At 40.5% G+C, this 13,088-nt stretch overlaps 1 protein-coding gene across 1 annotated transcript in view; it reads right to left on the bottom strand.

Moving 5' to 3' along the window:
• Positions 1 to 2,725: 2,725 nt before the first annotated feature.
• Positions 2,726 to 13,088, bottom strand: part of LOC149159582 (uncharacterized) — a 220,933-nt gene continuing 210,570 nt past the window's right edge. The window contains exon 7 of the mRNA XM_089433512.1: positions 2,726 to 3,037. Coding sequence (XP_089289638.1) covers positions 2,957 to 3,037 — 81 coding nt within the window. The 3' untranslated portion in view covers positions 2,726 to 2,956. The remainder of the gene's footprint in view (positions 3,038 to 13,088) is intronic.

Here is a 13,088-nt window from a genome sequence, read left to right as displayed (position 1 = left end):
TTCTCTGCTGAACAATTGATTTCTAGTAGAAGAAGAATCTGGTTAAATTTTCCCCTTGTGGGTTTTGCCCTGGTCATTGTACCTAAATTCTCTGTGTCTCATTGTGTTCTTGGCTTACTTCTTTTGATCTATATGGTTTATGTTCTATCTACAATTGCTTAACTGATATTGCAGCTGGAAGAAGGTTCATTTTTTAAGTAATTGTTTCAGCATAGCACATCAAGTTTCAACAGATGCCCCAGAGTTTGTACCTCGGGCAATTTAACTTGCCTAGTGTGCAGATCCAAAAAGTAACAAGGATGACAAAAGTGTAGGCACAAGGAGATTCAAAGATAATAGATTGGCTTCATGCACACTAGTCATATTCTACAAAATCTGATTTTATTGACAGATTTGCAAAGAGCAAATGTGTAGTCTTATTAGGGAATACCACCTTGTGCTAGAGGAAAGTTGGCCTTGTGATAGTGGCTAAAACTTCCAAGAGATGTTGTTGAAAATTGGCAACTAAGGGATGAATTTCCTTGAATAACATCTCATTTATGACTATTCTAGAATCTAGAGCGACTTTATAAAAATAGAAATCCATTTATATCATTTCGAGCATGACTTTCCAAATATAGTAAATCATCTTGCTTCAATTGGTAATCAAGTAGATGATGGAACGTCACTTAACTTATCCTTAATCAATCTTAATTGCTCAATTTATATTTAATCATCAATATTATTATTATCCATATGATACTATAATATTATTATCTAAATGGAAATGCATGTCACCTTTCCTACTTGGCACTCAATCATGCAACTTCGTATCTCTCTCTCTCTCCTTGATGGCACTTGTACCTCTCTCTCTCACTTAATGGATTCATTGCACTCATCTTAGACTCTCTTATGCACATTAATGACTCATCATAAAATATTCCTCTTACACATTCTTCAATGCATATGTTACACTCTCTCTTTCAATGCACGCGTACTCCTCTTTATGGCAAGAGTTACAAGGCATGCATACCCCTCCTTTATGGCATGAGTTACAAAGAATTTGTACCTCCTCCCCCTCAAGGCAATGTGAGTTACTCCTCCTTTATGACTCGAACTCCTTGCTCCTCCTATATATATGTGTCTCATATCCTCTCCACTTGTGCATTGTGAAAGGAGAATTCGAACTTGTGGAAGAGAGAGTTGGAGAGATTAGAGAAGGAGTGAGAGAGAGAGAGAGAGAAACTTGGAGAGTAAGAGTAGAACTCGGTGAGCCAAAGTGATTCAGTGTTTGCATCAGTTGTTGCTACCAAAGTTGTTCTTGCTACAATTATTTCAGACTTGGGTGAACTTACTCATTCTCTTGATATCTCATTGTATTCTGTTTCTCCGCTGAGCAATTGATTTCTAGTAGAAGAAGAATCTGGTTAAATTTTCCCCTTGTGGGTTTTGCCCTGGTCATTGTACCTAAATTCTTTGTGTTTCATTGTGTTCTTGGCTGTCTTCTTTTGATCTATATGGTTTATGTTCTATCTACAATTGCTTAATTGATATTGCAGCTGGAAGAAGTTTCATTGTTTAAGTAATTGTTTCAGCATAGCACATCAAGTTTTAACAGATGCCCCAGAGTTTGTACCTCGGACAATTTAACTTGCCTTGTGTGCAGATCCAAGAAGTAACAGGGATGACAAAAGTGTAGGCACAAGGAGATTCAGAGATAATAAATTGGCTTCATGCACACTAGTCATATTCAATTGGGTGGAAGTCTGAGGGCCAAAGAACATGAATCGTGAACATTTCTCCTGGTACGATAGACTTGAAGTCTTAGCACATAACGTAGATACCCAACAAGGTGCCTGACAGAATTGCTAACCAACCCCTCTATTACAAAATTGACAACTTGAGAATCTTCAAGTTGGGTAGAATTAAGGACTGGGCCTAGTAGGACAAAAAGTTTTTATATCACATATAAAATAGAGGCATTGTATCTACCTAAGAAAAGATGGCCATGGGGGTCATCCATTGTAGTTTTAATTTGTATAATAAGGGGTTTCTTCACTATGGGATGTGGACCCTCAATCCCCACAATCAAATTCTTAATGTCTGAGTGTGAGAAGCTGAAGGAATATTTCATATGGAACGGTACATGTTTCTTTCTTGGTCTCTAGTAAACATATATTTTAATGTGCTACATTTTTATATAAGTGATTCAGATTAATCAGTAAGCAGCACTGTGAATCAAAATCAAAACATGAAGATAAAAGTTTTGCTTTATAAGATTGACAATAATACATCTGAATATACACAAACAATTGAAAGTCAAATTTCAAGCCTTAATGAACTAGCATAATACAAATATCAAGCTTTGTCAATGCATCTTTAAGCAAGACCACCTATTAATTTCACAACCCAATTAGCTATATCTTGACTTCTCAACAAGCTTCAGTGCACATAATGTGTGGTCTAGTTTCAGAGATGGAACAAATTTAAACATAAAGGTTTAACACCCTTATTTTCACAATCTGTATATTCTTCTCACACACGGCATTCATGCATTAGTATGTCTTTCATATGCTTTGAGGGCTAAATTTAGAAATTCATATTTAAGCCTTACTAGCATGTCCCAACCTCAAACCCTTATCAATGTTCAGTGTGAAGCCATATTTCTCTGCATTCTTAAATTTAACTTAATTAAGCAGACACGTGCAAATTGGTTTTGCAACTTGTTTACTCTGTAGAAGCACCATTCAGCAAATAGCAAATATCCAACATTTTAATCATGAAAGAAAATATAGAGTTTAAAAGAATCTTTTGGCGATGTGCACATTGGTTCTGCAACTTGTTCACTCTGTAGAAGCATCATTCAGCAAACAGCAAATATACAACATTTTAAACATGAAAGAAAATATAGAATTCAAAATCTTTTGGCCATGGGAAATCCCAATAACGTACAAATTAAGAGGGCCATACATTATCATCAATGTAATTTTTCAAGTAATTCATCTGCTTTTTCCAACCATGCTTTCCAGGCATCTAGATTAAATAGAACAAAGTGCACCTGCAATGATATATGAATAATCAGTATGTACCGTTATACATGCACATACCAAAAAAAGAGGCCTGAAATATTCAGATTGCAGTGTAAGAAAGATTAGAGAATGCTCATGTTAGTTTCACGAAAAAAGTTTCCATTGCAGGAAGAAGGGAGCAAAGTACATAATACATAGAAGTTATTCATCAAGTATTTTCCTAGTTTTGAAATAAGTCATCCATCTTGATCTTAACAATGAAAATTAAACTAAGATATGATGGCTGCAGGTTATGTGGTTGGCTTCTGAGGAGTTGGGGGTACAACTGTCCTTCAGTAGGCCACTAATCTGTAGCTCCTATAAGTCTAGACAGACATTTTGGCAAAGGTTGACCTTTGGGAAGTTGTGTCTATAACCGTCTTGTTACCCCTCATGTGAGCAGGGGTACATGTGAACACTTTTCAGTATTTATCACCGCCATTGTAAGCCCAAGGTCACAAGTAAAAAGTGATGTAAGAAACATGTGAGGCCATATATTAGTATCCTAGACTTGCGTCTTTTGAGTTTGTAATTTGTTGTCTTGGTCAGACCATGGGTGGTCCCTTGAAGTTTCATTTTGGGTTACTCTCGTCCTATACAAAGATTGGAGGGCCTCAAGTGAACTCCCTTGAGGGATCATGTTTTTATGAGAGCCTACATTTGTAGGGCTGATCACCCACCCTCGCTCTCAATGGCTAAGATATAATCTTAACCATTGGATCTTAGATCAGGTATCTCTTCATTATGAGAGAACAAAAAGGAAACTCAAGGAGGAATTTGGCACCATTTTGCATGCTTTCTTCATGAGATTTGGAGAAGAGGAGAAAAAGAGGCTGCGAGAGCTAATACAGCAGAAGGGAAAATTACAACAGGAGGACAGCAAAGTACAACAGCTACAGGCACGAATTCCAAGGCAGGCTGAGCACGAGTTTTGAGGAGATCAGTGCCAAAAATTGAGGGGCCCATCAGACATTTATTGCAGGTTGTCAGGGCATGATTTTCTGAGCAGCATGGGCCAAAAATCTAAGGGCTGTCAGAGATTAATTGCTGACAAGAGCAGTCTTTTCGAGGGTGTCGGGCTCAGGTTTCAAGGAGACTGATAACACACAAATCAAGACTGTCAGAGCTGTCAGAAACATCACATAAATCAAGGAGTTGGACACACATTTCTGAGCAATGTCAGGTAGCTTGAATTTCTAGGAACTGACAGAGCATTTAATGGGCACGAATTTCTGAGCATGGAGGGCATAGAAATTGAGGTTGTCAATCAAGGAATTCAAGGAGTTGCTACAGAAAATTCTCCAAGAAAATTTTGGGCATGAATTTCAAGGGAGCTAGGTTGAATTAATTGTTGTTATTAACTACTGAAAATTTTTCTGGTAGAAATAAATCTCTCTCACTGGTTTTCCCTTTGGGGTTTTCCAGGGACATTTGACCCAAATTCCTTGTATCAAAATTGTATTTTTCTCAGCAAAACTGAAGAGTAGAGTAGGCTCATGTTTTTGTTGTTTGAAAAATATTTATGTTTATTGCAGAAGCATAAAACATGTGGGTTGGGCATTAAACTTGACGTGAGTTCACAAAACCTCAAACTGGGTTGGGTCTAGACACCAATTTTCTACAAGGTATCAGAGCCAAGTGGACAGATCTGAGATTTTGTGTTGGGTTGTTGAGGTCAATGGCTACAAGTTTGAGGGTTGAGGACAGGCTGAATGGGAATGATAATTTTAGCCCATGGAAGGAGAAGTTTGTATTGGTGCTTCATGAGTTTAAGCTATGGGAGATTGTCAAGAATTGAATAGTACCTTCCACTGATCCAATATTATTAGTTGATTTTAACAAGAGGAATGTTAAGGCCAAGAGACTCCTTGGAGATGCTATCAAATACCACTAATGAGAACAAGAAAATCGTGTTGCAAGAAAAACTAAGGAAAATCACGATGACCAAAACTGACATAGTTTCCTCATACCTCACCGAGATCACTCAAGTGAGAGATGAGTTGGCAGTGGTTGATTTTAACAAGAGGAATGTTAAGGCCAAGAAGGGTGCCACAAGTGGTACCAATAAAAAGGGTAAACAAAAGGAGAAGGATAAGGACATGAGCAAAGTGAGATGCTTTGCTTGTCAAAAGATAGGACACTATGCTATTATGTGTCCTAATAAGAAGAAGAAGCGTGTTGCAGTGTCCACTGAAGTGGATGAGTTTTCCACCAAGTTCTACAACGAGTTTTTCTTGGTGGTTAGTCTTGCCACAAGTGTTACTTCCTCCAGCATATGGTACATAGACAGTGGAGCTTCACGCCATATGACAAGCGTTAGGAAGCACTTTACAGGTTTTGCTGAGAGGGAGTTAGATTTGGAGGTGGTGTTTGGTGATGAATTCTGTTTGTTGATTTTGAGTAGCATCAGATGTGCTCTAGCCACGAAAATTGGTGGAGAGGCTAAAGCACATGAGATCTCCAAGACCCGGAAATGGTTTGGGCAGATTCTAACCGGTTTGAGAGATATTAAGATAATTAATATTTTTAATCGAGTTCCTAAGTCTAAACTTAGGGAAAATAAAATATTAATGTGAATTAATATAAAATGGAGTTAGAATGGTCCAAAAGTCATGGATCAAACTAGATCTAATCTTAGTCATTGATTAGGGACTTAATCTCGGCCATTGAATTGTCAATGAGAAAAGTATAAGAGGAGGCTTGAGGGTCACTTGGAGAACACATCGAGTTGATCAAGAATTCGATTTTCTGGGGCAAGGCTTGCTGAGGAAATCGAAGGAGTGATCAGAGTTGTAGCTCAGGGGCAGTGAATGCAGTAGTAGAGAGGCAGAGATAGTACCGAGAACATCAGCGCAGAAGCCAAGAGAGTGTTGACGCAAAGCCAGCTAGAGGCCACGCAGAAGCAGCCAGAGGCCACGCAAAGGCAACCAGGAGCTGCACAGAGCCTAAGGAGGGCCAACGTGGGAAACGCAGAAGCTCTAGAGGCTGATGCAGAGTCCAGAGAGGCTGACGTTGGGCAGACGTTGGGCAGACGTTGCTAACACAGACCCTAGAGGTTGACGCTAGGAGATTTCGTGGGGCAAATTGGGGCTGATATCTGTCTCCGACTAAGAGGTACTACTGCCGAGGGCATTCTTGGTTAGGTGAGCCATTTCTGGCAACTAGATTGTATTCTGAAACTTCTTAATAATAAAACCCTCAAATAGTTGCACCGGTTTTCCCGCATTGCGTTTTTCCGAGGACATTGGTCCAAAAATAACGGTGTCACTTGTGTGCTTGTTTTTCCATCCAATTGATGATTTGTATGCGTTGAGACTGTACTTGTATTTATTTTAGTATTTACATGGTAAATAACTTGTTAATTAATAGAACAAGTAGGAAGAAATAAATCAAAAAGTATAGGAAGGATTTCTAACAGTTAGACTTAGAAATTCCAACATGGTATCGGAGCCAAGTTGCAGATCACAAGATAACTGAGGGCATCAGCCGAGCAGAGCAGCAGCAGCAGAAACAGTTGTCCCGAGTGACAGAAGTTGTTCCTAGCCGAAAAAAAGCAAGGAAGGGGTGACGCGGTGCCTGTGTCATCAATTCGAGCCGGGAAGAGGATCAGCACAGTGGCAAAGAGGAGCAGGCCTGACCTATGTAGTGCCCAATCACCTTTCTCAGTCAAGAAGGATTGACGCCCGTGGCCAGGAGGTGCGGATTTTGCTGGTGTCGAGATTGCACCCTAAAGGCTCTAACCTTCAGTTTGTTGGGGCATAGGAGGTTGTGGGTAAATTGCAGAGTGAAGCTAGTGGGGTACTGTAGTCAAAACAGTACCTAACAGGGCAAGACCAAGGAGGAGGGAGTTGCTGCCGAGGATTTCTAGCCAAGAAATCCGGATTAGTGGTGCAGTTGCACTAACGATCAAAGTGGGGGCATCTTGACAATGGCAGAGGGGTTTCCAGAAGGGAAATCGAGGCTCAGAGGGAGTCACACCGAGAACTTCTAGGAGGGAAGTAGAGAGACTCGGAAGAGTCAAAAGAGGAGCAACGAAATGGCAATGAATGGGGTAAGAGATCAAGACAAACTGGACGAAGCCTCAAACTTCGTAGTCTGGAAGGCCAGGATCTTGTCAGTTTTAGACAGGGATCGTCTCAAGCACTTCGCCTTGAACACGATAGCGATCCCAGTTGACCCGATTAAGAACGAAAGTACAAGGAGGCAATGGCGAGGGCCAAGAGCATCATCCTTGACGAGGTCAAGGACCATGTAATACCACATATTGCCGAAAAGGACACGGTAAATGCAATGTGGGAGGCCCTAACAAAATTGAATCAACATACTTCCATGCAGAGGAAGATGCTACTAGACAATCAGCTACAGTCATACTAGATGCAGAAGGGAGAACAGATAGACACTTTCCTCGGTCGATTGAAGGAGATCCGGGATCAGCTAACTTCCATAAGGGCCATGCCAGATGAGGAGATGTTGGTGAGGACCGCATTGAACGCAGTCTCATAGGATTGGGAGGTATTTATCTAGAGCATATGGGGCAGGTTGACCCTTTCAGATTGGAAGGAACTATGGGTGGCTCTTCGTCAAGAAGAGATCAGAAGGCTAACCAAGGCGGGAAGTAGTGGCAAGGGGGTCAGAATCAAGGAGGAAGAGGAGGATGTTGCCCTAGCATCTGAGGGAAAGCAAGAGAAACGGAAGAAGAAAGACCTCTCCAAGGTTAAATGCTTCCACTGTGGGGAACTAGGTCACTATGCGAGTCAATGTTCGAGGAAGAAGAGCAAGGGAGAGGCTTCTGAGACCAAGACTACGCCAGCAAGGGCAGAGAAGAAGTGGAGATAGATGATGATTGTGTCATGAGCGCTCATGCGCCACTTGAGAGGAAGTGGGGAGACATCGAGCTGTAGTCAGACAAACTACAGGTGATGAGGGGTAGGATCCTCGAGGTACCCAACCTTTGGGATTATTCCTTGCTACGAAAGCCCCAAAGAGGAGTAGCAAGACTGACGGATGTCGGTAGAGACGGATGCAGATGGAGCGACAGAGGGAGCTACAATGCAGAAGTCCTAGGACAGCGTGAGGCAGCTGTACGAGATGCATAGAGTTCTTGCAGCAGCGCAGAGGCCAGAGAGGGAGCACTCGTCAGTGATAGAGGAAGCTTCAGCATCAGGAGTGCTTCTAGCCTAACGGAGATGTCAGGGTTGGGAGATCAATTACTTACTTCTCAGTAACTGAGTTGCAGTGTAGTAGTTAACAGTGGCAGTGCTATGGGTAGCACGATGCAACATGATGAGAGGGGTTGCAGTGGAGATGCAGCAGTGGCAGTGGCAGGGCCATGGGTAGTAGTACATGATGTAGCAGTGCAAAGGATGTTGGGCAGCAGGCCTAGCATCAGCACAGGGACCGATGCCGAATGATCAAGGTGATGCTCAGTGAGGAGTATTACTAGAGCATAGTCCTTGCTAAGAGGGAGTGTTGATTTGGGGTAGCATCGAATGTGCTCTAGCCACGAAAATTGGTGGAGAGGCTAAAGCACATGAGATCTCCAAGACCCAGAAATGTTTTGGGTAGATTCTAACCGGTTTGGGAGATATTAAAATAATTAATATTTTTAAAGGAGTTCCTAAGCCTAAACTTAGGGAAAATAAAATATTAATGTGAATTAATATAAAACTGAGTTAGAATGGTCCAAAATTCATGGATCAAGCCAGATATAATATTAGTCGTTGATTAGGGACTTAATCTTGGCCGTTGAATTGTCAATGAGAAAAGTATAAGAGGAGGCTTGAGGGTCACTTGGAGAACACACTGAGTTGATCAAGAATTCGATTTTCTGGGGCAGGGCTTGCTGAGGAAATCGAAGGACTGATCAGAGTTGCAGCTGAGGGGTAGTGAATGCAATAGCAGAGAGGTAGAGATAGTACCGGGAGCATCAGCGCAGAAGCTGGGAGAGGGTTGACGTAGATCTAGCTAGAGGCCACGCAGAGGCAACTAGGACAGCGTGGGAGATGCAGAGGCTCTAGAGGCTGACGCAGAGCCCAGAGAAGCTAATGTTGGGCCAGAGAGGCTGACACTGGGCCAGAGAGGCTGATGTAGACCCTAAAGGTTGACGCTGGGAGATTTTGTGGGCCAGATTAGGGTTGATATCTGTCTTTGACTGAGAGGTACTACTACCGCGGGCATTCTCTATTGGGTGAGCCATTTCTGGCACCCAGATTGTATTATGAAACTGCTTAATAATAAAACCCTCAGATAGCTGCACTAGTTTTCCCGCATTGGGTTTTTCCGGGGACATTAGTCCAAAGATAACGGTGTCACTTGTGTGCTTGTTTTTCCTTCAGTTGATGATCTGTATGCATTGAGACTGTACTTGTATTTATTTTCAATATTTACATGGTAAATAACTTGTTAATTAACAGAACAAGTAGGAAGAAATAAATCAGAAAGTACAGTAAGGATTTCTAACAGTTAGACTTAGAAATTCCAACACTGTTGACCACACTTTGTCAATAGTCCAAGAAGCAGAGTACAAAGCAATGGACAAATTTTTTTAAGGATCATTATCATCATTCAGCTTCCAATTTCATCATCATAAGCCTAAATTCTGCAAGTTTATTGTAAATGATTCTAGTATGACTATTAAGCCATGTAACAACACCTAGGTAAGCCTCTGATTTTTGTCAAAGGATTTCATCCTAGGGAATTTTTTAACCTCCACAAATTATGTGTTTGTAAATACAGATAATCAACAAAGTTTTTCTCCCAGGTATAACCCCAAAGCTAGGGTGGAATTTGTTGACAAAGTCTTAGGTGAGTCCTAGTGTTTATCGAGTCTATGTATTTTTCATACTAGATCATATTTTGTCACAAAATTGGGTAATGTCTTGAGGATCTATGTCTAAATGTGTATTTCCCCTTCTAAGGGTTGAATTAAATTGTAATATCTTGTAAAAATATTTTAGTGCATGGTTACTCATAGTTAGACACTATGGTTAAAATATTTGAGGGTGGAAAAAATAATTAATCCCCTCTAGTCATTTATGCCTATTCTAGTGAAGGAATGTACCCATTCCTATAAAGGAATGTAACTAAGCTTCCTCTTCATCAGGGACTTGACCAAGCTCCCTCTTGACCAGGGACTTGCTTCTAGTAGCTCTTTAGGTGGAGATCACATTACAACCCATTGCTTGAAGAGCTCCTCCTTTCGATATCATGAACTCCTTTTTCTTTATTCAAGAGTCTTCATCCTTTTGGGACTTCTTCATAAGGCACCAACCATCCATCACCTTCATTCATGAATCATGTCAGTCATGTCATCCTTTATTTCACTGTAAAGTGATCCATTAGTCCATATTTGGCCTTTCCTTCATACCTCGCTACCTTCTTCGCATTATGTTTCCTTCAGGATCTTTCATCCTACCACATGAGTGTCAGTTGTAGATGACATCTACAGCTCTTCCTTTGGTAGCCCTGCATTAGCCCATCCAAATATTGTTCAAAAATAGAAAATGAACATTAAATCAAAAATACCTTTGTGACGGTCTTTCATAATGACATCTCCTAGTTTGCATCAACATCCTGCATATATATTGACACATCTTGAAAACTGTATACAATGTCAAGAGTCTCTTTCTTTTTTAGACTTTATCAGGATCTTCATACCTTTCCCATGGAGATATCATAGTCAAATCTTCTAGTCCTTTGATGTTGGTTGCCTTCTCCATAGTTGCATTTTTTCATGATCTCTTCCTTTCTTTATTCACACATTTCCTCCCAAGAACTTCCAATCATAGTTCCTTCAATTTTGTCAACCAGCTCATATTTCATATGAGGACATATTATGTTGATTTCACATGAAGAGATCCTTTCACATGAATAGATCCTTTTTTTATCATGCTCTTGAGGTATAGCACGTATTCATGATATCTGCAACCATATGACATGACTCTATTTTATCAAGTACAAGCATACATGCCTCATCTCTTTCTTTTGGTTGTCTAGACTTCCTTCGATAGCTTCCTTGATTGAAATAACTTCAATCCCTTGACCTGCTTCACTTCTTTTGACATCATACCGTCATCCCATGAATCCCATACAAGTTAGAATTCCTGGCGAGACACTTACTTCTTCTAGAAGGTGAACATTCCAACAAAGGATCTTGAACATTCTCATCCTGCAAATGCTCCTTTTGAATGATGTATACTGAGCTCTATACTAGATGACTTTCTTTTTCGCATAAGTACTACTTATGCTTCGAATAAGGTTACCAAGAGCTACATCCTTCTATAGGTGATAGCCATGGACTTCTATTTCAGCTATCTTTCATGCTTCTTTATGATGATGTCACGAGCTCTTGCTTTCAATGGTATGCTTCTATGATGCCATCTCCTAACATGATGCATCCTATCACGCTTCTAATGATTCCTACCATGACAGTTATAGTTTACAACATAAAACTTGAAACAGAAACTTCAAAAGAACTAGGTGAGGAAGACTATCTCAATCATAATAGATATCTTTTACTTCCTCCTTGGATTTCTTCTTTTCAACTTCTTCAGTGATGTGGGCTTCTTCTCTTCCTCTTTTCTAGTTGTCCTCCTTGAGATTTGGACAATCTCTCTTGTAGTGCCCATATTCATGACAATCATAGCATTGAACCTTCGACATGTTCTTCTTTTTCTGAGGACCAAGCTTCCCAAACTTCCCTTTTCTTCTAGCTATGGCAACAAATGCTTGAGCTTGCTTGCTTGATCCTACATCAATTTTTGCCTTCAGCCTGGTTTCTTCAATTTTTCACAATGACCATAGTTCATTGAATGGAGTAGCTTCCATATTCCCATAGATGCTTGATGTGAAGTTGCCCTATTCCCCTGGTAGTGCATTGAGCACTATGGTAGTCATTTCCTTGTCAAACATTATTTCTCCCAACTCTTGGAGTTGGCCTCTTATTTCTGACACCCTCATAAAGTATGAGGTTATTCCTTCTTCTTTTGATATCGTCATCCTCTAGAGCTTGAGTTGTTGAAGAATCTAGGGCAAGCACAGTCAGGTTGATTCTTCTTATACATGATAACAGTTTGTGAAGTGTTGATGCATTTTTATCTTAGCTCGATGTTACTTCATTATTAGCATATGTGAGTTAGCTTCATCAAACTGCTACCAAAGCAAAAAGAGACAAGAACACAAGTGATTGCCTTTCTGCCAGGGCCAAAACCTCTCCCTCTTGGAGAGGAAAACCCATGCGTAAATTCTTCTTATAGAGATTCCATTGACGAATACCAAGACCATGACCCTTGACACAATCTACCTCTCCAAGACCAAGACATCAATCCTCTTTCTAGCCATTGCTGAGATCATCATCATCACTGTTGCTTACACTGATGTCATCATAGTTGCACTACTGCTGCACTTTTAACTGAGATCATCTTTGTTGCTTTCTTCACCAAGACCATAGTTGTTATGTCTTCATTGAATCACCATTGCTGCAACATGGAGGCCTTCACAACAGTATTACTGAGATCAGTTGCTAATGCATCTCTTGCTGCACTGAGATCATTGAGACAATGAGATCACTGATATACAAAATCATGATCTACAGCTACTGTGATTATGGTTATATCAGGATCAAGACTGTGATCCTTGTCACTACTCCTTGTAGCATGTCAAGTTTGCATCATAATAAATCCAAGAGCTACTATATGCCAAGGATCTCTGTTATTATGGAAACTCCTTCCATGGTTCTGCTGAGATAATATAGATCTTCTTCATACAACCCTAACCAATGCAATACACCATGTTGAGGTTGCTACAGGTATATCATAGTGAAGACAATAGTAGATCACATGCTGCCTTATCTGCTCTATCCATCCGAGGGCATCATCTTTATCACAGGTATGTCGAGAGGAGGCTGATCTAGGTTCTGTTGCTACTTATACCCATCCGAGGAGGCGGCTGAACCCTAGATCTATCACACAGAAAAATGCGGCTTCCTTTTCTTTATGACTGTGGCTCCATGCCTAGACTGCAGCTTCACTTTTCTTTATGACT

The sequence above is a fragment of the Pinus tabuliformis genome, chromosome 5_2 (genome assembly GCF_031772625.1).
Source record: "Pinus tabuliformis cultivar Carrire ecotype Pingquan chromosome 5_2, CPIR1, whole genome shotgun sequence".
In the NCBI taxonomy this organism is placed as follows: Eukaryota; Viridiplantae; Streptophyta; class Pinopsida; order Pinales; family Pinaceae; genus Pinus; species Pinus tabuliformis.
This window is presented reverse-complemented; position numbering and strand designations above follow the sequence as displayed.